General features: G+C 37.0%; 2 protein-coding genes across 7 annotated transcripts in view; one reads left to right on the forward strand and one right to left on the reverse strand.

The window, feature by feature from the left end:
* The window catches only part of rorb (RAR-related orphan receptor B), a 24,217-nt gene extending 16,652 nt beyond the window's left edge, over window positions 1–7,565 (forward strand). For both annotated transcript variants that reach the window (XM_052555996.1, XM_052555995.1), the window contains exons 5-10: window positions 97–218; window positions 1,413–1,545; window positions 1,676–1,783; window positions 2,432–2,542; window positions 2,733–2,845; window positions 2,966–7,565. In XM_052555996.1, coding sequence (XP_052411956.1) covers window positions 97–218; window positions 1,413–1,545; window positions 1,676–1,783; window positions 2,432–2,542; window positions 2,733–2,845; window positions 2,966–3,124 — 746 coding nt within the window. In that variant the 3' untranslated portion in view covers window positions 3,125–7,565. The remainder of the gene's footprint in view (window positions 1–96; window positions 219–1,412; window positions 1,546–1,675; window positions 1,784–2,431; window positions 2,543–2,732; window positions 2,846–2,965) is intronic.
* trpm6 (transient receptor potential cation channel, subfamily M, member 6) overlaps window positions 7,552–25,879 on the reverse strand; it is a 21,268-nt gene continuing 2,940 nt past the window's right edge. For 2 of the 5 annotated variants that reach the window (XM_052555991.1, XM_052555990.1), the window contains exons 6-40: window positions 25,664–25,877; window positions 25,104–25,228; window positions 24,606–24,777; window positions 24,339–24,513; window positions 24,114–24,237; window positions 22,949–23,021; window positions 22,776–22,876; window positions 22,560–22,694; window positions 22,416–22,466; window positions 21,744–21,884; window positions 21,515–21,631; window positions 21,156–21,403; window positions 19,335–19,563; window positions 18,525–18,680; window positions 17,708–17,809; window positions 17,461–17,589; window positions 15,911–16,159; window positions 15,580–15,754; window positions 15,261–15,375; window positions 14,885–15,075; window positions 13,452–13,584; window positions 12,350–13,275; window positions 12,187–12,263; window positions 11,981–12,101; window positions 11,230–11,273; window positions 11,064–11,128; window positions 10,953–10,975; window positions 10,808–10,858; window positions 10,642–10,707; window positions 10,260–10,561; window positions 9,600–9,682; window positions 9,305–9,510; window positions 9,178–9,229; window positions 8,952–9,061; window positions 7,552–8,284 (exon numbers count right to left, since the gene is read on the reverse strand). In XM_052555991.1, coding sequence (XP_052411951.1) covers window positions 8,217–8,284; window positions 8,952–9,061; window positions 9,178–9,229; window positions 9,305–9,510; window positions 9,600–9,682; window positions 10,260–10,561; window positions 10,642–10,707; window positions 10,808–10,858; window positions 10,953–10,975; window positions 11,064–11,128; window positions 11,230–11,273; window positions 11,981–12,101; window positions 12,187–12,263; window positions 12,350–13,275; window positions 13,452–13,584; window positions 14,885–15,075; window positions 15,261–15,375; window positions 15,580–15,754; window positions 15,911–16,159; window positions 17,461–17,589; window positions 17,708–17,809; window positions 18,525–18,680; window positions 19,335–19,563; window positions 21,156–21,403; window positions 21,515–21,631; window positions 21,744–21,884; window positions 22,416–22,466; window positions 22,560–22,694; window positions 22,776–22,876; window positions 22,949–23,021; window positions 24,114–24,237; window positions 24,339–24,513; window positions 24,606–24,777; window positions 25,104–25,228; window positions 25,664–25,877 — 5,349 coding nt within the window. In that variant the 3' untranslated portion in view covers window positions 7,552–8,216. Of the gene's footprint in view, window positions 8,285–8,951; window positions 9,062–9,177; window positions 9,230–9,304; window positions 9,511–9,599; window positions 9,683–10,259; window positions 10,562–10,641; window positions 10,708–10,807; window positions 10,859–10,952; window positions 10,976–11,063; window positions 11,129–11,229; window positions 11,274–11,980; window positions 12,102–12,186; window positions 12,264–12,349; window positions 13,276–13,451; window positions 13,585–14,884; window positions 15,076–15,260; window positions 15,376–15,579; window positions 15,755–15,910; window positions 16,160–17,460; window positions 17,590–17,707; window positions 17,810–18,524; window positions 18,681–19,334; window positions 19,564–21,151; window positions 21,404–21,514; window positions 21,632–21,743; window positions 21,885–22,415; window positions 22,467–22,559; window positions 22,695–22,775; window positions 22,877–22,948; window positions 23,022–24,113; window positions 24,238–24,338; window positions 24,514–24,605; window positions 24,778–25,103; window positions 25,229–25,663; window positions 25,878–25,879 lie in introns of those variants that run through there. The other 3 variants (XM_052555992.1, XM_052555993.1, XM_052555994.1) reach the window with 3 other exon arrangements.

A 25,879-nucleotide genomic window follows, 5' to 3' on the forward strand; every position in this document is an offset into this window, starting at 1 on the left:
TAAGTTCATGGGTGTATATGAAAATGCTTTCTAGCAAACATACTTACCTTGGTTGCAAGAAACAGTAGACCTATATTCTGATTTTCTCTTTACTAGACCGAATTGCACAGAACATCATAAAGTCCCACCTGGAGACGTGTCAGTACACAGCGGAGGAGCTCCAGCAGCTAGCCTGGCAGACGCACTCCTATGAAGAGGTCAAGATGTACCAAAGCAAGGTGCGAGGTCACTCCCTTAATGAGCAAAGAGCTCAGTTTAAATCCTTATTTAACACTTCCTCTGTCCCTGAATCTCACTCACAACACCAAGTCATGTATTCATTTACATGCTTTTACACCTGCTGCTGACTCTCTCATCTCTCACCCTTTAACTCCGTACTTCGTTTGAGATCAGAGTTCATTAGAGTAGCTCAGCCCCCTGGAGCTGATCCTATCCAGCTTTCGCACTGATACGGAGAAAAAGAGAAAGCAAGAGAGCTAACGGATTTAGCTAACGAACACTCAAAGCACAATAGGGGAGGGTGCCAGACGTACTACAAGCCCTCTTCATTTCCCTGTGTCAAATGGATTATGGGTAATTACTGAGAAGCCCTTTGAAATAGTGCCTATGAAGATTCGCTATACAGGGAGAGAATTGCAGAGCTCACAAAAGCAATTTGCTGATATCACATTTTCAGTATTCTGTGTGCTCTGAAAGGATATTTCATAAATGGGAAACTACAAATTCTGCCTTTTTTCTCTTGATTTTTCATGAGTACTGGAAATTAAAATCATTACTTTTTAAAAGTCAATTAAAGAATCAGAGTGTACTCTCCAGAAAAGATAGGTCTACATTAATTCAGGGAAAATATATTAACATTTTTTATTCAGCAAAGTTGCATTAAATTGATCAAAAGTCATAGTAAAGACAAAAAAACCTATTAAATAAAGTATCAAAGGTTTATATTTCATTGATACACTGATAATAATAATAATAATAATAGAATAATAGAATGATTCCTGAAGGATCAGAAATCTACTGAAATCTAAAAAATCTACTGGCTACTGAAAATACATTTTTTCCATTGCAGGAATAAATTACATTTTAAAATATATTTGTAAAAAGTTCATGTTATAAATTGTAATTATATTTTACAATATTACTGTTTTACTGTTTTTTTTTTTTATCAAATAAATGCAGCCTTGGTGAGAATAGAAGAAGCAATACGTCCTGACTTCAAACTTTTGATCCCTAGTGATATTTGTGATTTCTTTAAATATTTTTGGATGTGATTAGACAATAACAATGATCAACAATTATAATAATCCAAATATTTTCAATTCATCAAAAAAAAAATAGCATGCAAGAATTTATCCTGAACACGTCACAGTTTATGCCTGAGGCTTATGTGTGTGTGTGTGTGTGTGTTTCAGACACGGGACGTGCTGTGGCAGCAGTGTGCTATACAAATAACTCATGCCATTCAGTATGTGGTAGAGTTTGCAAAGCGCATCACTGGCTTCATGGAGCTTTGCCAGAATGACCAGATATTACTACTCAAATCAGGTGAGGAACAGCCTCTGCCAAAACTCGTTTGTGGATCCACACTACGAAACAGAATGACCAAGTGTACATATACCCACCATATTGCTACTGATTACGATTGGCTTGCTTAACACTTTCCTCACATTCTCAGGTTGTCTGGAAGTAGTGCTGGTCAGAATGTGCCGGGCATTCAACCCTCTCAACAACACGGTTCTGTTTGAGGGGAAATACGGAAGCATGCAGATATTTAAAACTCTAGGTACAACTACTTCCTATTGTCTCATTTATATTATATTTTCTGCATCATTTCCAAAATGTACATTAAATAAAAATAGTTGAACATCATGTTAAAGGGTTAATTCACCCAAAAATTACAATTCTGTCATTAATTACTCACCCTCACGTTGTTCCAAACCAGTTAGACTTTTGTTCTTCTTCAGAACACAAATTAAGATATTTTTGATGAACTCCAAGAGCTTTCTGACCCTCCATAGACAGCAACGCAAATGACACGATAAAGGCCCAGAAAGGTAGTAAGGACATTGTTAAATAAGTCCATGTGACATCACGCATGCAAAGTGGTACTTTCGTGAACGCATGTATAAGACTGATACGGAAGAGAAGAAATTGTTTAAAAATAAGTAGTTATTTTTGTTTTCTTTGGGCACAAAAATAATTTTAGTAGCTTCAGAAAATTAACATAATGTTAAACTACTAGTGTCACATTGACTATTTTAATGATGTCCTTACTACCTTTCTGGGCCTTGAACATGGTAGTGTGGGTGAATAATTAATTACAGAATTATTATTTTTAGATGAATTAACCTTTCAATAAAACTGCTTTAATTGTAAATTATTAGTGATCATTTAAGCATGCAATCTCATATACTGTATTTACCTCCTGCAGGCTGTGATGACCTGGTCACTGCAGTGTTTGACTTTGCCAAGAGTCTGTGTTCACTGCAGTTAACAGAAGAGGAGATCGCCCTGTTTTCTGCTGCGGTCCTCATTTCTACAGGTCAGGTCTCAGTTTCTTAGATAGAACATAAAGCTGTGTTCATAGAGTTTTAATGTGGCCAGATCAACATTTATTATCTTTATTTCATGAAACTATAGTATGAGTCCTACACATAATAGCAGATTTCTCAGCATTCCTGCAGTGTTTTCATACCAGCAGATATTAAAAGAGGATTCTCTTGCATTTCTAGACCGGCCGTGGTTAATGGAGCCCAGGAAAGTGCAGAAGCTACAAGAGAAAATCTACTTTGCCCTGCAGCACATCATGCAAAAGAACCATCTGGACGAGGACGCACTGGCCAAGGTAGGACATCTCAAGTGACCGTGACACAGTTCAGACAGGGACTGATCACATGACTGATGTAACTCAAATAGATTGCCGTTTTATCATGTGCCCCTTATTCCTCTGTCCCCCGTTCTGCAGCTGATTAGCCGGATCCCCACGCTGTCGGCTCTGTGCACTCTCCACACAGAGGAGCTTCAGGCCTTCCAGCAGCTCCACCCAGAGACGGTTAACATGCTGTTCCCCCCCCTCTATAAGGAGCTTTTCAATCCCGATGCTGCTGGCATCATGCCCAAGTGACCACACACGTTCACACGCACACTTTGCAAAGTCTTTCATTCAGCAAGCGGAGGTGTTGCGGAGGATGTCGCAGCATCTGCAGAATTTGCAGCCACAACAAAAATGAAACTCTAGGAATGTCCTGCGCTTCAAAAATCCAATTCAATTTCACCGGTACAGTCATAAGAATGTATATATGCGCCGGCAGCAAAAGGCGCCTTCCATTTGACCAGAAATGTACAGACTTTAAGACGATTTAAGTGGTCTTTAAATTGGGTAAGTTAATTTGTTTGACTTTTCTCGCTGTCGCTTTTTTTTTTTTTTCACTAAATATTGTTGAGAATAATGAGAAGGTGGGAAGTGCATTCAAAAATGATAATGTAGTCTTTCTCTAGATACAAAGCGGTATTCCAGTATTAAACCTTTTTCTGTTAGTCATAATTTAAAAACAACAGTGGTCTATAAGGCCCATACCTTGTGTATGTAATTTTTTGTATATGTTTTGTAGTTTTACCTGTACAGAATATGTGAAGTTGAAACTGGTACAAGGTTAACGGAGGACTAACTTGGTTTGGCCATGTTTAAAAGCCTTGTCTGGGCTATGTAGATATGTATAAACGGCACCACAGCAATAATCCTACAACTGAGGATTTTTGAAGTGGAAAAATAATTGATAATGGATACTTTTCCATACAAAAGTATAGAGATATATATTTTGAAAAAAAAAAAATGTATGGCCAATTACCATCCTGTCATTCATAGCTGCAATAACTGTTTCTGGAACTGCTGAAACACAATCCGGTCAAATGTGACTTTATGGAAAACCCTCAGAACTGCTTCGAATCTATTATCCTGTTTGCTCTAAATGCTCCAAAATGCTGTTTTTACTGCCACACTGCCAAAACTAATATAGCACTATTGTAGCTGAGCTGGGTCTGTGATATTCTTAACCTTATGCTAAATGTAAAGCACAATGCATAGGCAATGCATAGTTCAAGAAAAAAAATCAGTCAATACTAAAAATCATGTTTTTCAAAGAAAACAGTCATGGACTTTAAGCGATCAATTGGAACACTGACTTATTAAAAAAAAAAAATATATATATATATATATATATATATATTTTATCATGATTTGGAACTAATCCTGAAAGATCAAAATCAAATCGGAATTCCTATCAATTAAGATTTTCGTGTTCTTATTTATGTATTTATTATTTTATTTATTTATTATACTTTTTCAACACAAAGTGCAACATTTAGAAATAAAAAAAGCAATATCGTTCTGATGAGGTGATTGTCTTGGATATTACCTGGTTATGAAACAATTTTAGCTAAGCAGATTTAAACATGACATTCTTAGACACTCTCTCTCTGAAGTTCTCTGGAACTCAATATTGCTGAGCATCCTTAACTTGCTGTAATCCACTGTTTGTAAAATCGTAATGCAAGTGGGAAATGACAATCATCTTGACTTTTCAGATTGCGGTATAAAACAACAAAATGCAGCTACTGTAAGAAGACTAGCAGTTCTACAAGGGCAGTTTGGGTTTGGTAAATCTTGTAAAGTACCACCAGGTGGAGATACTGAGAGCGCTTTCCCCTCTTCTCTTGACCTGTACTCACAGGATGTAAAGCCATATGTCAGAAGGAAAGAACACAAACACACAAGCTAGGAGTTGACATGCGGTTACATCGATCAGAGAATTTTTAGTACGTCTTGATGCATTTATATTGTCAAATGCACTTGAAAGCACTTAACAATGGATTAATAACTACAGATGGTATTGGTATTTAATACATGCACAAATGTAGTCTGCTGAGAAGCAATCATACCACCTGTTCAAGTCCTACTGAACCAAACGCTCTCAGCCCAATTTTAGGGAATGTTTCAAATTCCGTCAGTGTCAGTTTCCTGTTCAAGACAATCATTTCTGGGTGCAATTTTCCTCGCACCCATCTCAGGGACTTCTCTTTTAATGTTTTCAATAGAAAGAGAGTACTATTTTAAAAAAATATGGACATTTTTAGGGAATAAAATACAATCACAGCGGTTTCTTCACATACAAAACCAACCCAGACAAGGCTTTGGTGTGTGTGTGTGTGTGTGTGTAAAGCGTATACCCATCATTGAGAGGTGAAACAAGCTCGACTGCATGGCTTGTTGCAATCCCAGCAAACAGCTCTCTCTCTTTCTGTAAATATCATTGCGCAGCAGTGTACTAGCAACAGTGCCTGTGCTCCAAATTAAAACATTGTAATTATTAAGCATCTCCTGAAACGAAATGGATTTTATGTAAGTTAGATTATTTATACAGGGCATGAATAAGCTGCTCTCTATCTATTTCTATGCTCATTACAGAAAATGGATTCAGTCAGAAATAATTTTAAACTTATGATGAAGGCTTTTTTTTTTTTGTATTAGACTGTGAATTGGGGGCGAGAGGAATTTGTATCTATATGAGAGGTTCAACACTGTTAGGTACTGTAGCAATAACTGGAAGCATTTACTACAGTCATCTTTGCATTCTAAGAATATTTTAATTTTATTATAATTCTATTATTATTAGCCTATTGTTCAGTTATTCTTGCATGCCGGTTCATAATAATGAAACCTTTGGGCTTTTGTGTTTTTTTATGTGTTGCTGATAAAGGGTGGGTAATGGGGAGGGGGTGGAGTTGGGCTTGGGTTCGTTTTATTCTGAATGTTTTTGGGTTTGTGTTGACGGAACACAACACACCCTTTTCATTCTGTTTGCGCGCACAGACATAAGCACAAAGTATTTATTACGGTGTAGGAATACAATAACACATGGGCATTGAAGGTCAGAACATACTTTACGCAAGTGCGTGAACGCGGACGCAAGCTTGTTGCGCACACCTGTGCTTTGCATTCGAGACGTTATGGCGGGAATTTTTCTTTGAGGACAAATTCTGTTATGTGGGACAGATAGTTAAAGGCTGTTTATAACAACTTACCCGAATTACCTAATAACATCTGGGTTTCTGTCAGAGACATCTGAATGTAACTTTATCGCCCTCGTGAGGTTTGTTATCGACGCTAAACAAACGCAAGAGTTCACGTTGGCAGTGCGTCGATTAAGTGCTTGCGTCTGCGCATGCGTACCTTCCGAGTATGTTTCGACCATTACAAATGTGACCCTGGGCATCGAAACCAGCCATAAGGGTAATTTTATTCTTTAATTGAGATTTATACGTCATCTGGGTTAAAGACGAATAAATATGCTTTCCATTTATGTATGGTTTGTTGGTTTGTTAGGATATATAGGAGAAGATTTGGTCGAGATACAACTATCTGAAAATTTTGTAAACTAAAAATAGCCTATTACTAATAAAATAAAATAATACAAATAAAAAAGTTTTTTATATATTGACAGTTCAATCAAATCAAACCTGATTTTTAGCATAAAGAAAAATCTATAATTTTGACCCATGTGTTGCTGGCTTTTGCAACAAATATAACTTTCCTGTGTTTCTTATGACTGGTTTTGTTGTCCAGGGTCACAAACTTGCCAATTCAAGTCTCCTATACTTCCACTTATCGAGGAAAATTCTATAAACTATAGGTATACACTAGTCCTACACTTGAAATGAAGGAAACAATATGTCTGTGTGTGATTTTGAGTGTATACCTATATGTGACCACAGACGGCTATTCTACTGAACACTACTGATGACATATTTCAGTTTTTTTCTTTTTCTGAAATATTTTTTTTTTTTACATTTATGAATCAGAATGTGTCTGTCTCCCTCGATGAAAAACAACAACAACAGCAAAACAAACAAAGGTAGCATCTGTTACCAAAACCCTTAAGACTGTACTTACCGTGCAGCATCTTTTTATGTACTAAATATGTAAACATTTTTGTTTTCAAGTGCCATGGCTAGTGTGAAGTGAAGCTGAATGGCATTACGGGGTAGATGCTTTACTGTATAAGTTGTTTACTTGAGAAGCAATCATAAAGTGGAATTCAGATGCAAGTGTGAATATTCAAACAACCAACTGTTTGTTGTTCATGGAGAACGGGCTCTGATTGACAGAACTTTAGCGCATGTCCACAATACAAGTAAAGCACATGTAGCATGGGAGGGTGGGGGCTTCTGTTAACTTGCCAACAGTCTGTGTGTGTGTGTGTGTATGTGTGTTGTATGTACTGTATATTGTTTGGCTTTAAGACAGTATACAAGTGAATGGTGAATAGCACTTTGTGTGATGGACTGAATATGAGTGCATGTGGGGAGGGGTTGAGCTTGATGTGCGAGCATTGTGAAATGGACATGTAAAAGAACTGATTAATCGAGACCTTAACGTGTCTCCTCCATGTTGTATATACTAAGCGAAGGACTTAAGTGATTTTTGTTAAATTCTATATTTTATGGCTTTTGTAGACATTTCTTTGTGGGATAAAAAAAATAAAATAAAGAAAATTTTATGGATGCAATCTCGTCTTCATTTCATTTTATTATGAATCAGTCTTGTGTTCCAGTAAAATATCGAAACTTGCTTAAAACCAGATTGATTTATTTTAGAAACAAAAGTGTGTAAGATTAGAGAATAGTTTTATTTGACCCTTTTGCAAATGTTCTAATTGTAAACATAAACCTCACTAAATTTGTTTAGATTTATGCTTAAACAATAAAAAATCTAAAATGGCCATTGAATTAAAAATAAAATATATTCCATGAGAACAAGTCTTATCTTACCCAGTAATCTTATGAAATAACTTGACTTTGGCCTCACATACAATTATATTTATATTTTTTATTTTTAAACATAAAAATATATGTTGAACAATGTTTACACTATTTGTATAGGTACACACGAAGAAATAAAAGAATAAAAAAATTGAAATGGAAAACTGACTTCCCTTATCACAAAAATGAAATGTTCTGTCACCTTGTGCAGCTCTTTACTATATATATATATATATATATATATATATATATATATATATATATATATATATATATATATATATATATATATATAAAATATATTCAGTCAAAAAAAAATCTGCAAATAGAGATTAGATTACGAAACAGGATGTGAACAAGACGAGCTCCCTGGAAACAGACTACTTCCAGGTTAAAGGTTAAACTGTGCTGCTCGTCTCATCAAAGGCAGGAACTGATTTCCTTTGGCTGCGGCAACTCCTCAAATCTGAAAAGCCAAACACAATATACTCAACTGTGATGCATATTCATAATTCATCACAAAGAGATGCTTTTCTTAAGATCCGAAATGAAATTTGTGGATTGCACATGAATAATTTGTTTTGATTTGATGTGGTTCTTGGAGAGGACGAAGACGAATAAAAAACAAAGCACCTTTGAAATATCAAACAAATGTGGCGGAGTGGTTTTCGTTTGTTTGTTTATTTTTTATCCCTGTACTTCTGAAGCAAAGCCTCCCTCTTGATACAAACAACAGGCATCTCATATGTCTTCCATGAGACAGTAATTAATATCTAATCAAAGTCAACACTCTCTAACGCACAAAGAACTATTAAATATGTAATCAAAGAGAACACTCCACATGCCACAAAGGAAACCACGCCCCTCTTCTGCATGCCTTTGCTGTCATGGAAATGAAATAATTTCTGCCTCATTAGAATTTTTTTTTTTAAAACCTTCAGGCTTAATTAGAAGGCTTTTCCTGTTCATTTTGAAGTTTGCTCTTTTCAAACAAACTATCAAATCACTTCTAAAGTTGGAAACATGGAGGTATGCCATGTGGACGTATTTGCGAGAGCTGCCACTGCAGGGAATGAAAAATAGAAGAGTACTGAAAGTTCAACCCTCAGCCGGTGACATGAGTGTTACCTCACCTGAGAGACCGAGCTTCTTGCAGCAGGAGTTGCAGGTGTGCTTGAGAACAAAGCTCTGGATTGCATCATCACCCAAATTAGCAGGTCCAAACGCCATTTCTCCGGAGGAGCTACAACAGGAGCAAACTTTACTTAGAGGCAGCGCAAACAAGCGCGTTGTGGAGTTCAAATCGTAGCAAATACATTAAAACGTTTTGGATGCTACACATTTGTGGTCCCTATTTACCTTTTATCATCAACTCTGATCAGAGAAGGGTCTGTGAGGTCCGCTCCCACACCTTCAGCCAAAAATAAAAAATCGATTCATCACCTTTCAAACAATAATAAAATCTTAGAGTGAGCCTATCTTATACCTTGTAGATCCAGCACTAGCAGTTCCCTGTTGGTGTACTCGTATGTCCAGTGAGAGAACGCTAGTATAGCTTCTTCCAGACCAGTGGAGGGCGAGATCTCCTCTCCTGTATTATTATTGTATTTCCTGAAATGACCGCTCATGTTCTTCTCAACAGTCAACCACTGGCCGTCAGAGCGCCAGTGCAGCAAGGAGACATCTAGAAACCTGCACGCATGCACGTGCATAGATTTATGTATGCTTAGTTATCAGCTTCTTGTCATGTTAATAACACAGAAAGGATTGATAATGCTGACCTAGGACTGTAGGGCACACTGCTGGGTTTAATTTGGTTGAATCGCTGCATGAGTTTCTGTGCTGCTCTCTGTTGTTGGATTTCCTGCAAGGTGAAGAGAAATTAGTCAACGGAGAAGCAGAAAGAATAATAATGAATAATAAATCTGCAAAGTGATATTTAATAATAAATACGGTATATAAATAATCAAAAATTGAAATATATATATATATAACTACAGTCAAAAGTATAGAATTTGATAAAACAATACATTTAAAACAGTATTATTGTGAAATAGAGCTACAATTTAAAAAACTGTTTACCATTGTAATTTATTTTAAAATGTAATTGGCATAAAAAATTGCCTTCAGAATGCTGATTTGGTGCTTAGTTATAATCAATTATTATTGGTGGTAAATTAATAAATAATTAATAATTATAATAATATAAATAATTTAATAATGAATTAAAACTGAAAACTGTTTTTGCTGCATAATATTTTTGTAGAAATATATATATATATATATATATATATATATATATATACATATATATACACACACAAATACACACAATTAAAACATCTGCTGTATAAAAGAAGTGTAAAAATGCAAACAACTAAATTTACATGCATCAAATGTAGAAACGTACAGTTAATTTATTTAAAATGTAAAAACTGTACCCGCAGACAGAGATGAAGTGAAGTGCTGATTGGGAACACTTTCTGCCAGATGCGAATCACCTCTGGCCTGAAGGCTTTCACCACATATACTGATCCCAGCTTCAACACATCACTCTCAGCCCAGGTACACACCACCTTGGTGGCCCTGCGCAGACCCCCATCCAGCACCTCCTGGTGGGCTAAAGGCTGAAGAACAGCCGTGCGTCCGTTCTGAATCCAGGTGGAAATTTTAGAGGACTGATCTTTAAGTGAAGACCCTGCTTCTGTCTCCTCAAGTGTATAAATACAGACCTCAACACCACCTGCATAGAGCAGAGGACATTAATATAAATAACTAAATCTGGCTAACACTGGTTTAAAAAACTAAGTTTTGATTGTTTACCCAATAATGACACAGGGGTGAATGGTATAGAGTGAGCAAGTCTCATAAGGTTGTTCCTCTCCATTGCTGAAAGAAAAAAAACACACCAAAGACCAAAATAAATCCATCATCTCCACAGAATAACAAAACAAAATATCTGAGGTTATAAAGTTAGATTATTACTCACCTGAGTAATGCTGGCCTAAATCTTCAGTCAACTTAAATGTAGAGCTCTTTACTAACATTAGACATAGACAGAGCACGCTAAAATCAATCCCATGCAATTTACTCATAACATAAACAGAATAACAATAAAAGTACAAGTAACTTACCTTCTTGTGTCATGCTGCTTACCCTGCAAGGAGTAGAACAATTAGGTGAACAGTTAGAAATATTTATTCTTAATAATTAACATGTCTCATCAAATCAAAAACTGAACTTACGAGGGTCTTTGACTGATAGACTTGGCCCAGCTGCTTAGAAGTGGCTGCCCGGGGGTCACCGTGTTCTGAGGAGAGGTCAAAACATTCAGCCCATCAATGTGTCACAAACGGGAAAGAAATCACCTTCATGATGTGAGCACTACAGGTGAACTATGATGGGCCTTACCAGCCATGATGGGGCCAATTTTGTGAAATCCATTTGATCGACATCTAATAAATAGAATGAAAAATTATCCCAGTGTCATTTTGCAGGTCGGTGTGATTTCATTTCAGGTAACAATTCCAGAAATAAGCTGAAATGTATCTAATGTAAATCTAAAGTAGACTGGCTTAATATTATATATATATATATATATATATTACACTACATTAATATTATATTAATATAATATTATTATTATTATTTATTATCTTAAATCAAGATACAGTTACTTGCAATTCAAATATACATTACATAAAAAGATCAAAACGATTTATGTTTAAGTTGATGATTGAAACAAGAACAAATATCTTGCAATGATCTCAGAAACATCAACTTAATTCAAAGTAAAAACAAGTTTCCATAACCCATGAACAGATATTTGTTCTTTTTATAAACATAGCCACACTTAATTGATCTGGGGTGTATTCCAGAGAGCAGGTTTTGTTGGAAACTCAGAGTTTGTTGAACCTCCTTTCTGGAACACACAAATGAATCTTGATTCAAGGACATTAAGATATTTGTTTTGGAAAACCAAAACAAAACATAAATGACGAAGATACTCAAAATTCAGTAGCATGACTGTTAATTTAAGACTTTCTGCTCCAATTTAAGAGCCTTTTAAATAGTGGAGGCCCTGGAGGGGGCACATTAAAACGGTCTAAGACCCTTTTTAGACCCCCAGGAACTCTACATTTGGACATGTTTGAAAACATACTCAGCTGGGTAAGACTGACTGAGGTTCTGAATCTCCGGTCAAAAAGGCCTTTTACTTTCCTCCTCATTTTTCTGCGTGGCTCCGGCTCATGCACGCATCCCCGTGTTTCATCTAGTTTTACCTAAGAGACAGTGGCATTACTTAACCATATGTTTATCACTAGGTCTGACTGCTTAAAATTAAACAGACACAGCAGGTTGGCTTACATTCTCAGGGGTTCCTCCTTTGGTCTTTATGGACTTTTTCCCAAATGACCTTTGTCTCTTAAAGATCTTAGATAATCCTAGAGTCATATACATTATTGGATTATTTAACACAAACTGAGATTGACATATAATGTGTGGTTTGTATGGCTTGCATCCATATTACCTCTCTGGTCATGGCTGTGTTGGGGAGGCGCCAGAAGTGTCCTTCTGCTGTGCTCTGATGTCGAGGCATCAGGCATGGCCATAGTCTCCATGCTGGCTGAGAGCGAGCGGCTCTGCTCCAAATCAACAGCCCATTTGCTGCCTAAAAGTCTTTGAGGTCTTGTGACGTGTCCAGCATCATCAAGCCTGTAGAATGCCGGGTTTCTGATCCCCACCGATTGATCCCCATCACTGTGGGAACCTGTAAGCAGGAACGTATGGCTGGAGGATCTGGACATAGCATTTAAGTTGTCCTCATCATCGTCTTCCTCCATAGACTCCTCATGGCTGGGTTGAAGCTGTAAGTCTCTCATCAGAGGCATGGTGGGAGAACTAGCACGTGATGGTTCTCCAGATTCATACATTCCCTTCTCCCTCCATCCAACGCATAGGTGAGGTAAAGAGAGATGACATACAGCTTCTCTTGAATCGCCACGCTGTAGGGACCACCTAAAACTACAATCTTCTTCCGCTGGGCTTGCCGACACGCATTTGCTCCTGACCTCAAAGGGTCCAACACTCGTCCCTGGTGGCAGCTCCAGGGAAGGACGCTGCCGGCCAGGCCCCAAGCCTCTGAGTAAGGAAGGTGGCATACTGCGGTAGTGCTTTGGAGACGGAAGTGCTTGGCTGGGGCCGACACTTCCGCCAATGCGGAGACAGCAGCTATGGGACACTTGCTCATGGCGGCATGCAATTGGCTGGCTCTGACCAAGACGGGCCGCCTCTTGCTGCTGGTTGTCTGTGGCTGAGAGGAAGTTTAGAGTGTCCACTGCTAAAGCAGACAAGTCATGCAACTGACCCAAGTGACAGTCTAAAGTGCGCATATTGTCCTGGATGATACTGATCTTCTCAGCAACCTCAACTAATATTCCAGACATCTCTTCAGCCCTACAAACAAACACCATAGACAATTCATTCAATTTATTTCAGGTAAACCAAATCATGTTAAATGGAAATTCAGATACATAGTTTTATTTACAAAGTTCAATCAACTGATAGATTCAAATAAAAACAAATGATGTATTTCCTGCTGCATCCAAATGAGATTTGGGAGATGCACTGACTTGTCAGCTGCAGAACGTATCTGGTTGATTTGACTGCCTTGTTGACTCTCCTTTTTGTCTCTGAAATATCCAGCGACACACTTTTCTTCAAACTCATGCAACTTCTTCAGATCATCAGGGGCCAAGAGTAATTCTGTACATAAATAAGAGCAATACACTTAAATATGTGAGAACATTGTGTATAAAAAAAGGATTTTAAGAAACAACAGTATGCACTTTTTTTGTATTGGATCAATCATAAATGTCAATAATTTTTAATACAAGAAAAACATTTTGAAACTGTGAATGTAAAACATTATGTTGTCACATTTTGTCGATATTCAACAATAGTGTAAATTGCTAATTGCAACTGAATTGGACTGAATTGTGAAATGTAAAATGTGTGTTAATTGAACCAAAAATCATTTCTAACCAGACATGTACACCACTAGTAAACAGATCTGTTTCTGTCAAATTCTGACAGGATCACGATAATCATGCAGAAAAGAATTCTAAGCTAATATTAAGCTACTATTATTAACTCTTGTATGCTGTATGAATATTTGAATATGCAATACACCAAAAATAAAGATCAAAGGTTGTACTATTAAACAAAAAAAATATCCATTTTATTCTAGCTTAAAGCATTATTTTTTTATCAACACTTGAATATAGGTAGGTTTCATGAAAATGTATAATTTTTATCAGAAACTACATCTGAATAATATTCAGTACGATTATCAAAGTATAAAACCAGTAAATTGCTTCCATCAACACCTCCAAAGCTTGCACAGCCATATACCACTTCCTGGATCACCATTTTGCGCCATAACATTATGCATTTTTAATAATTTGCTGTGTATTGCTGAAGATCGTATTATTTATCAAATGCATCGGTTTACATAAGAGTTTGCGCATTTCTCCATCCTGTTCAAGTGTGTTGTTGTTCGGGAGGTTTTGTACTCGTTCAAAAGATGTGAAATAGCGCCCCCGAGTGTATAACAGTGAAAACACAAAAAGCTGTAAAAACTCATCAATGTCGGGGCAGCGCTGTCTTCTAAATGATGAGATAACTTGTCAATGGCAGGGAAAAAGTTAATGTTTTTATTTAATAGTATAATCATTTAATATTCTTAATGTTTAGTGAATATTTGATTCTGCTGTTAGATAACAAAAAAGACAAGTTGCAACACCTATCGTACAAAATAACTGAACAGTATATGTCATTTTTTTTAATTTAATCGTTTCGTGTTCACATTCTTTTTTTATCTTTTAAAATAAAGATGTTTCTTACTTTTTTGAAGAAACTTTAACTTGTAAAGAACTATAAACTGGTATTGGTATCCCTTTTTTGTACTGTAACAATTCTTCTGAGTCAATTATGCAAGACATGTCAGTTTTGAAAGACATAAAACAGAGAGCTATGATGGTTCATAAAAAATTGACACACTTACTCAGACCAGTTCTTCCCCGTTTGGATGCCTTTCTGTGCTTTTGCCACATTGAGCTGAGACACAATGTTACATGACTGAGAAGGATTAGAGGCGGCGGCAGCCACGGCTTCTCCTGATATGTCATGATGTAACGATAGCGGTTGTATTTCCACAGCTTACGAGATATGGAGCTCATGTCAAAGTAAACATTGCTGTGAAGTAAATAATAATGCAAAGTAGGTTAAACCATCACAAAACAACCAAGACTCAACAATACATCAACACCAACTCCTGCAGCAATCTTCCACTCTGGATGTCAAGGCACATATCATCAAGCCAGGAAACAAATAAAAATGACATTTATGCTAATTCATAAAGATAAAGATAAAGTGCATACTTGAAGAATGCAATAAGTACATTAACCATGATAATGTACTGAACAAATAGGTAGACGGCCTGTAGGAAGGGGGTGAGGAAAGCTCCAGGGACACAGGTTTCAGGTTTACTACATGCTGTCAAAACAAGAAGGGATGATCACAATAGAAATATCTTACAAATGTTATTAATAATATCATAGATAATAGTAATGATAGAGTAGATCATATACAAGATGTGGAAAAGGTGAACCAAAAACCTGACAACCAAATATTAGAAATAAGGTTTATTTAAATCAGTTGAACTGACCAGACTGAATAGTGTCCTTTTGTTGTACTCACCATCAATCTCTCCAGCATACACCTCCCCAAAGATCATCCAGTAGGGCTGAAAGACTACATCTCTGAGCAGATTCCAGGACGGATCCTCATTAGGGGACAGAATGGACTTCCTGGACGTGCCAAAACTGACCAGCACAATCGCCATAATGACTACTATATAGAACATGTTGCTCATCTGTGGGAAAATATATACACATTATAAATTAGATTTTCGATTTTTTTGGGGAAATGTATCACAGTATTAGAAAACAACTGATCTTATGAAAAACATAACAACAGCAAATGCTGCATGTAGACAGTTGTTATGCATTGATGGATTTAAATTACACACCATTTTGGTGATCATGGTCAGGTAGGGTCCTGCATGCTGATTGACAGCAAAAAGGTCCAGAAGCCTGACAGACCAGAAGATGAAATCCAAAGAGTAGACAATGTGACTGGCTAAGCGTGTTTCTTGATGCCACCGGAGGGAGACCCCGACCAGGAACAGGAGGATGCCCATGAAGTCATTGATATTCCAGTACTCACTGAACCACACCTTCAACTTCTTAGTGAACTTCCTGGGCTCTAAAACCAACACCTAGAAAACACATGGGAACCCGTGTGTAGCCAGCACTCTCATCACAATATACTTAAAGTCTGCGTGAACCAGAAGTCGCTGCAGACTTTATTTCAGTAGTGAGGTATTTCCAGCTGAAACGGAATATTGAATAGAGGGAGTGGCACTCCTCCTCTCTGTCTCTCACTTATAGCAAGCTAACGGTTGGAGGGGTGTGTTTAAGGAGATTCTGCCCAAGCCGGAAAAGATGCCATTCATTCCAGAGTGAAAGCAAATATTCAGATTTTGATTATAAATTACCAAAACAGTTTTTTTTCAGTGGATTAACTTGCATGGATTAATTGTTCACATCAACGCTAGCAATATGCACTAATAAAGTAAATAAAGTCTATTTTGGTTTCATGCAGACTTTAATGTATCAATAAGTTGCTCTGAACTAGTGGGTTGTGAACCAGAGTGAAGAAGCAGGCTTGTTCTAAAATACTCATGAACGGCAGAAAAAATGCTAAATGCAAGTTATAAAATAAAATGTAGCTAACCATTTAAAAGATTTAACACTTCCCATATCTGTTGTCATTTACGACAAATATGATACATGAAAACAAAAAGTGTGGTTCTCTGGCACAAATTCATCTGTCACTTGTTAAAACCTAGCTAAATTAGACATACTGAAGGAAAGGACAGAATACATACTTGAACATCAGGAACAAAAGTTTATATGCAGATGAAAATAATATACTACTCCAAAGTATGTTGAAAATACTGTATGTTGAAATAATTGGATTGTGATTTACAACAATATTCTAATTAAATTATGTTATTAAGGAACTTCAAATAAATAAATAAAGACAGTTCAAATAAATGTATTTTATGTTATTTTAGGTCTAGAATCATTATGAGTTATATGTACTGTAGTCAGTTAAACTGCTTTTAAATATTCACAAAAAATTTTACTGTTATTCACAGATTTTATTAACCAATAAAAAAATAACTCAAACATTTAGTCAATGGCAGAAGTCTGTTAATAATTCCCACAAATGCACTGCTGTAGGGGTCATAGATAACAGAAGATGGGGAGTCAGGCAGTGGCATTCTCAAGGTCAAGGTTGAGAAGAGCCTAATCAGAAAGTGATAGCACCTAACTGAAGACCTTTGGAATCCAGCTTGGTAAAGATAAGACTTTTCAAAGACATGCTTTCTTTAATTGCCCTGCACAGCTTCAAAGGGCACTGAGCCAACTTTTCACAGACAAAAGGAGACATTGATGATCTCATACTGTACATTTCTTTTAACTGGAGGGGCGTGATTTCAAGGGCACTCACCTCTCGAGCTTTCTCCACTGCCATGGTCAGGATGTAAGTTATGACCAAGCACTCCTGAATGTTGGGTTTCTCATCCAGCCTCACCAGCACAGTATAAGAGAACATCATGAGGAAACCCAAAAACGCCATCTGTGTGGACAAATCAAATCTTCAGAGATGCAAGGTTGAAAAGAGCGGCAGCTGGAGCAAGAGGGTGTGGAAGAAAGGGAAGGTGAGAGAGAAGGGGAAAACTTAAGGGGAAACCTACTGTGTGAAACCAGAATTTGACCACTGGAGCCGTATAGAAGTCATACACCTTTCTGGTCCAGGGACAAAGACACCTGCTCCCTCTCTCCTCATCACCCTGAATCTAAAAAAGTAAATTATTTAAAACTTTTAATAATCATTATAATTTTGTGAGAATAGAAGTCCACCCAACAACTACAACACAAAGAAATAATATCTTTGGAATCTAAACAACTTTAAAGAGTGAGCATTTAAAGCATCAGATGACAAAACTGCATCACATGCTTAAAAGAGAAAGTTTTCATCTGTTGATGTAGATTCTAATATAGTTATCTTTTTATTTATCATTCTTGGTGTGAACAGCCCTCTGGCGAATCAGTTGAATCTATTTAGACAAGTTCAGGCAATTGATTCACCAATTTGTGTCCCTGCACAGAAATCCTTGCAACACCATAAAGTTTCTAAGGAAAATGCAATACTTTTACATGAAAATGCAAACGTTTTGCAAACGAACGAAAAAAAAAGCAATGCTTTTTGAAGGGAGGCAATATTTTTCCAAGACAACACAAAAGCATTTTTCCTCCCATCTCATATATTTTTCCATCACCATGTCCCAGTGGGGCTCTACTGATTCTCAAAAGAACACTTTACTATAGTTTGTACAGTGTGATCACTGTAGATGTATTCATAAATAAATGACTCAAAAAGAGTGGTCAGTTTGAATTAGTCCAACAAACTAAATGGGCTTACATGATACAAACACATAATTATTGTGTAGTGAGTTGTCAGAACAGTGAATGTTTGTTACAGCGTGTGTAGTGTCTGTCTAGATTCCTTACTGTATTTGCTGCCCCTTCTTGCTCCGATGCCCCAGAGCTTCCTAGGTCCCACCCAAACTGCAAAGCTTCCTGGGGCTGAGGAACATGGGACATCTCTGCCTGACTCTTAAACTCTAGCATCTGAATGGCCACAGGCATCAGGATACTGGCAATAATCTGGGGACAAAGGATGTGGTTTTGGACAATAAATAAATAAATAAATAAATCTGGGTCACAAAAGTGCTGTTAAATGACAAATGTCGAGACAAAAAAAATGAAAAGAGTTATATCTCTGACAGATGGCTGGCAGACCATGTGACCATGTTTCACAAATATGTTTAAAATGTAAGATATTTGTGTCATTTCTGTTTTACTTGTAGGAAATTTGACGGATGAGTAATTTATTATTTTTATTTTTATTTTTTTTATGTAAATACAACAGAGAATGACAAGGAATGTCTGCAGGCAAAGAGGAAAATGGGTTCGGAACATGGTGCAAGTCAGATTTAAACCTGCATTTTTAATCTTAGCATCACAGTCCAATGTGATTGGATGCACTTGTGCTAATAATATCATGCAAAAGTAATTCATGCATTCATATTTTAGAAATATGACTATATTCCTGATCAAATAATCTGTAATGTAGCTTGAAAAATGTTACGTTTACCACAAATACTAAACCTTCAAATTCAACAGATAATTACCCATTCTGCAGCTTTGTTACTGCAGAAAGTAAATTACAACTAATTTCAAAATACCAATGTCCTACAATTAAAAACAGAGTGGTTCATATTATTTATCATGTACTGTAGATGTTCCAATACAACACACCTTGAACCAGGAGTTCTTGCTCAAGTTGAGCCGGCCCATCCATAGGTCTGTGAGGAGCATCTGAGTGCAGTTGTGAGCCACAAATGGCCTGAGTCCTGAGGAGACGGCCATTTGTAGACAGGTGAAGTTACTCCAGTCCTTCATCTCCCAGGTCAGCAGCTTCATCGCCATGCGTTCATTCTCTCGGAAAGCCTGATCCAAGAGATCCACAGCCAGCTGTCCGAACTCTCTAAAAAACCAATACAATGCAATACATAGCATTGTTTTACCAACTTCTTTTTTATTACTAGTCTTTCAAGATTCAGTTTCTTCTAATCCAATGAAATCTCCATTAAGCAACATTTAGCTACGGGGGCCCAGTAGTGCACGACACAACAAATTGGACACAACACAACACGTAGGACTAATTAGTTTGTGTTGTGCTAATTGTTGTGTTGATGCTAGTTTCCATTGTGTTGTGCTAATATAGTTGTTGCGACTAGTTTCTGTTGTGTTGTGGCTTGTTTCCTTCGTGTCCAAAATACACACATATACAGTATATGTTTTGAAAATATTTACATGCACATATTCATAATAATATAATGTATTATATATAAATATATTTAATATATAAAAATAAAATATTTTCCTTTAAATATACATGCATATGTGTATGTATATATTACATAATAAATATACAGTACACATAGGCCTACATATATTATGTGAACAAAAACTTTTATTTTTGATGCGATTAATCGTGATTAATCGTTTGACAGCACTACTTGTTCCCATTGTGTTGTGCTAATTTCATTATATTGCGGCTTGTTTCCATTGTATTACAACTTGTTCCCACTGTGTTGTGCTAACTTCGTTGTCTTGTGGCTTGTTTCAGTTGTATTGTGCTAATTTTGTTTGTGTTGGGACTTTTTTCTGTTGTGTTGCATCTTGTTTCAATTGTGTTGTGTCCTCTTTCTGTTGCGTTGTGACTTGTTTCCATTGTGTTGTGACTTGTTTTCATTGTGTTGTGTCTTGTTTCCATTGAGTTGCGGCTTGTTTCTGTTGTTTTGAGTCTTGTTTCCGTTGTGTTGTGTTTTGTTTCTGTTGTGTTGCATCTTGTTTCTGTTGTGTTGCAACTTGTTTCCATTGTGTTGTGACTTGTTTTCATTGTGTTGCGGCTTGTTTCTGTTGTGTTGCTTCTTATTTCTGTGGTGTTGGGACTTGTTTCCATTGTGTTGTGGCTTGTTTTCATTGTGTTGTGACTTGTTTTCATTGTGTTGTGACTTGTTTTCATTGAGTTACGGCTTGTTTCTGTTGTTTTGCGTCTTGTTTCCGTTGTGTTGCGTTTTGTTTCTGTTGTGTTGCATCTTGTTTCTGTTGTGTTGCAACTTGTTTCCATTGTGTTGTGACTTGTTTTCATTGTGTTGTGACTTGTTTCCATTGTGTTGTGGCTTGTTTTCATTGTTTTGTGACTTGTTTCCATTGAGTTACGGCTTGTTTCTGTTGTTTTGCGTCTTGTTTCCGTTGTGTTGCGTTTTGTTTCTGTTGTGTTGCATCTTGTTTCTGTTGTGTTGCAACTTGTTTCATTGTGTTGCGGCTTGTTTCCATTGTGTTGTGACTTGTTTTCATTGTGTTGCGGCTTGTTTCTGTTGTGTTGCTTCTTATTTCTGTTGTGTTGTGACTTGTTTCCTTAGTGTTGTGACTTGTTTCCATTGTGTTGTGGTAATTACATTGTGTTGCATCTAGTTTCCATTGTGTTGTGTTTTGCACTAATTGGGCCACCGTATTTAGCAGATGTTGTTTGTATTACAAACTTTAGAGTGAGGAAAAACACAAACTGACAGAGAGTTCTTCTTCAGCTCCTCGGCCATGCTGTCACCCATATTGCTCTCTCTGGCTTCCACCGCCATAGCACGGTAAAGCTTGCAGGCCACAACCGCCCTGGCCATAGCCTGCTCTCCATGCTGCCACAGAAACATCGCCATCTCTTGCCGATGCTTGAGCACTGCCCACACAAACAGGTCGTTAAAAGTGCATAAAAACTCGGGGCTCAAGGTTGACTTCACGTCCTGAGGCGCAATCGCACCCTCCTGCAAAGACACAATTCTGGGTGTTTTTAATAAACGGAATGATTGTGAATGTATTCAAAAGCATATGACTCAATACAGTGGCTGTGAACAGAATGGAGATGTTGAGAGAACCTGGTGTCTGCATGGCTGAGCAGTTCTGTGGAAATGGGAGCGAGATGGGGGGGTCTCTGAAGTTGGAGCTGCTTTCCTGGCTTTGCTGAAAGGGCTGGATGTCTCCTTAACACCCTCCTATCCCATATCAAAAAAGATCATAAAAGTTTAAGTTCGATAATGTCTACAATAAATGGAAACTCACTTTCAAAACATAGAAATGCATAGATTATTGGAAAAGAAAGCAGACCTTAGCTGGGTTATGAATGCGACTGTACATGGCTCTGAAGCTCTTGCGTGTATATGTGCTTCGATAAGCTCCACCAATAAGGTATTCAATCACCATTCCAATGTCGATTAAAGATATCCTATAAACAGCAGGCAGACGAGTCTACAAAAACACAGAAAATGCTTATGGAAACAGTATTTCTGGTCAAGGACCGCTTGGTGGATTGATAAACAGAGCATTTTAAGCCTGACCTATAATAGGGATTTATAATATAGAATACATTTTGAGGTCAGTCAAGTTTTAGTTTGGAGACAGAGTAAGATTATTTTATGTTTTGAAGTAATTTTCCTATGTTCACAAAGGCTGCATTTTGTATAAAAAAACTGCAAAAAGAGAAATGTTGTAAATACAGTTACTTGTAATGTTGTTACAGTTATAAATAACTGTTTCCAATTTTAATACATTTTCAATTGTTATTTATCTCTGTGAGAATTACTCTAGTCTTCCGTGTCAGGTGATTCTTTAGAAATCATTTGAATATGCTTATTTGGTGCTCAGTGAATTAAGTAAATTAATTGCATCAATATTGTATTTTTGTTTAATGTATCCACAAAAATTCATAAAAAAAACTTGCTGTTGACAACCAACACAACAAAGTACAGAAATAACTTTGAGGTTGCACTTCACACAAACCTGTTTGGCATCCTCGATGATGTGTCGAAGAAAATGATCAGAGCCTTTTTGCTGGAAAATACAATTGATTTATCATAGGAAGGATCAGAGATATTCACTTATATCAGAGACAAAATCTTCCTGCAAGGGGTAAATGGGAATTACTGTATTGTAGAGCTGTTCCAGACGAGAAATGGTCAAGAAGCGTCTCATGGTCATGCCGTTCTCAATCAGCAGCTTCACAAAACTGACACGATCCATTACCAATGCATCCAACATGGTCTGCTCCAGAGATCCCACCTACCGAATCCAGCACTGGATTATACATGTCTGCTCTAACTTATAAATGCCTGAATCCTCGCTGTAAAATCATAACTGTACCTGCCATTGTTGTCCGTACACCAGAATGTTGTCCTTTGCCACATCAGCTCTGTCCCAGGCCAACGTGATATTTAGCTGCCCCTCAGGGGAAGCTCTGGTACCTGTATTTTCATTTTTTGATGAACAACCACATTAATCCAATATTTAATTAGTATGATAACAATATTACATACCTCTCAGTGATGTAGTCAGGATCGCAACATCTGCCTCTTGAAGGTCCTCTGATTCAGAGTCGTAAATGGTGATCTAAAATGAAAAATCGTCGAAGTATGACCTCATTTAAAAAGGAAAATTAATTTTAACCAACACAGATGGCCAGCATTAAAACAGATTTGTAAACTAGTGGCGCTGCTGTGGTGTCATGTTCAATATAGCCAGCCGTTATTTATTTTGTTTGGTATTAGTATGAAACCACCAGCATCCCATGCCAATATATAAATGCATGTAACTCTATAAGACACCCAGAGGAGATGTTCTTCTCTTAACATGCCTTTGGCATTTCGTCTTCACACGAGTGATTCATACCCAATCAAAGAATCTGTGTGCCTGGGGACCAAATTAATCCCTGCTACTCGATTAATATGGAAATACGTTTCATGCGCCATCATTCCAATTATTCTGTTCTCTCTCAATTTAGAAGCTCAGAGATGTGGGATGGGTGTGGTAAACTACAACATTCCCTTTGATGGAGGCTTAGCATCAGAGCTTTCGGTGTAGTGACAGAGACCGATACACAGCAGGCATCTTATCACACAAAACAACCAGTGTTTACCGCCAAGTAGGAGGGGAGAGGAAGAAGAGGAAACAGCCAGAGAGATGCAGAAGGGGATTTGAATATGTTGCACTAGGTTCACAGCTTAGAGGACAAGAACTTCGCTGATTAAGTTAGGACTGACTGGTATTTCCTGAATGGCAATTACGGTAAATCTGCAAACTGATCTGTATCTCCTGAAACCAAAAGAGAGTGAAAATGTCTTTTAACTATATTAATTTTAGTTTCCGTTTTGGTTTAAGTAAATTATAATAACTCAAGATCAAGTCATTCGTCATCATCAATCCAGAAAATGTTCAGTCAGTCATAATAAATAAAACACTGACATTTGAAATGACTCTTAGTACATGGCTAGGAACCAAAAATAAAACTAAATGAAATTAATTATTATTTTTGTTTGTAGAGTGATACAAGAGAGATGAAACTAGCCGAGCTATGTAGGAAACCAGTTGTTTTTGACTATGATCATTGACACTGTTCAGCAACCATTATACAAAAATTTGTCATAATTGACCATTTAGGGTAATTTGTTCCAACGAGATGTAACATAAGGTTATTTAACTTACAAGCTCTCTATATTCCATGCATTCCATGAGTATGCTGAGAAGTTCAGAGGCCTCTTGTCTGTCCACAACAAACGTTTCCTGAATCCTCAGCAGGACATCCTCCTTAATATCCGAGTCCAACTTACTGTGACAAATATGAGACATACATACAGAAACAGGTCAGACTATTCAATATAAAAGAACCCAGACATTATTTGAATGCATATACACTTATGTGAGACATGCCTTTCTACAGCTGTTTGTTTGTGTATTAAAGCCAGCAGGTCTGCAGCTCTGCCTGTTCCCTCAAACACCAGCACGGGCACAGGAGAACTTCTGCGCACATACTCCAGCACCACTGAGAGGATGGCAGGACCCCCTTCCACTACAACACACACTAAAGGCACATGCTGAGGCAGCCCTAGAATCAATACACATGCATTTACATACACATCAGACATGCACATATACTTTAACTCAAAAGGCATTTGACATTTGTAAGAAAACACTTACGAGGGTGGATTTTCTGAAAGTGTATATGCCTTTCTAGCCTTTTCCTCAAGTCTATTTGACAGCCTGATTTGCCCATGGTCCCATCATCAACTAACAGGAAGTGTGAATGCATGCCGTTCAGGCTGGCACGTTTACTCAAAGGATTACCTAGAGCCTGGTAGTGCCTCAAAACCTAGTATAATAAACCCCAACATCAGCATAGCAGGAGCAAAAAAAATTACGAAAATATACATGACATAATGCACTAAATAAACCAGCACTAATAATAATTGATCAAAATAACAATTAACAAATTCTCAATGTCACAGATTTACTGCAGTGGTCTAGAAATATATATAATCTTAAATGTATTATTTGTTTTATATCATAACATTTCCTTGTTTTGAATTTCTAAAAATCCAGGTTTAAATGATTTTGAATTTTGAATCCCCTTCACCTCGGATCCTACTGTACACTGCAATATAATTCAATAGCATAGTGTTGAAACTCAGAACTCACATCCCGGCCAATAAGGTCAGTGTTATTCTCAATAATGCCCCAGGGTGTGATCCCGAAAACATTCCTCTTCCTGAGGTCATGTGACCCATACACTTTTACAGCATCACCAACATACTTAGACACCCCTGAATACAATGAGAAAGAAGGTCCAGTGTTGTTACTGTAACTAAAACTCATAAAAATGTTTTTGGTAATTGAAATATAAAGCTGAAATAAAATAAAATCTAAATATAAGATTTTTAAGATGCTTAATTGAACTGTGAAATACTGCCTTGGCAAGTAAGCAAAATCAATACATTTTTTAAGTACCAAAAATAATGAATAAAATGAAATTAATAAAAGTGAAAAAACTAAATTTCTAAAATTAAAAAATATGAAAGCTGAAAATATAAAAATAAAAGCCAATTTAAAATATTAATAAATACTATAATAATAATAAAATAACCGTGATAAGGTCATAACAATATGAAATAAGTTATGTGTACTGTGCTTCACTAGAAAACAGTGTGATAACAAAAATAAGACTTTTAAAGTATATGTATCCAAACACAAACACAAACCAGTATTGATCCCGTCTGTCAGTATCCATGCTCCAGTGCTCTCTGCAGCTATGATGAGCCCTGTGCTGAAAGCCTGGCACACCCGTGGAGACAGATTGAAGTTTTCTGTCCCTCCGTGCACAGAGATCACCAACTTAGGTATCTCCATGTGCCATTCTCTCAGCATCAGTTGGAGCAGGAGCTCTGCTGGAGTGTCACAGGAAAGACGTACATACT

The sequence above is a fragment of the Carassius gibelio genome, chromosome B5 (assembly GCF_023724105.1).
Source record: "Carassius gibelio isolate Cgi1373 ecotype wild population from Czech Republic chromosome B5, carGib1.2-hapl.c, whole genome shotgun sequence".
Taxonomy (NCBI): Eukaryota; Metazoa; Chordata; class Actinopteri; order Cypriniformes; family Cyprinidae; genus Carassius; species Carassius gibelio.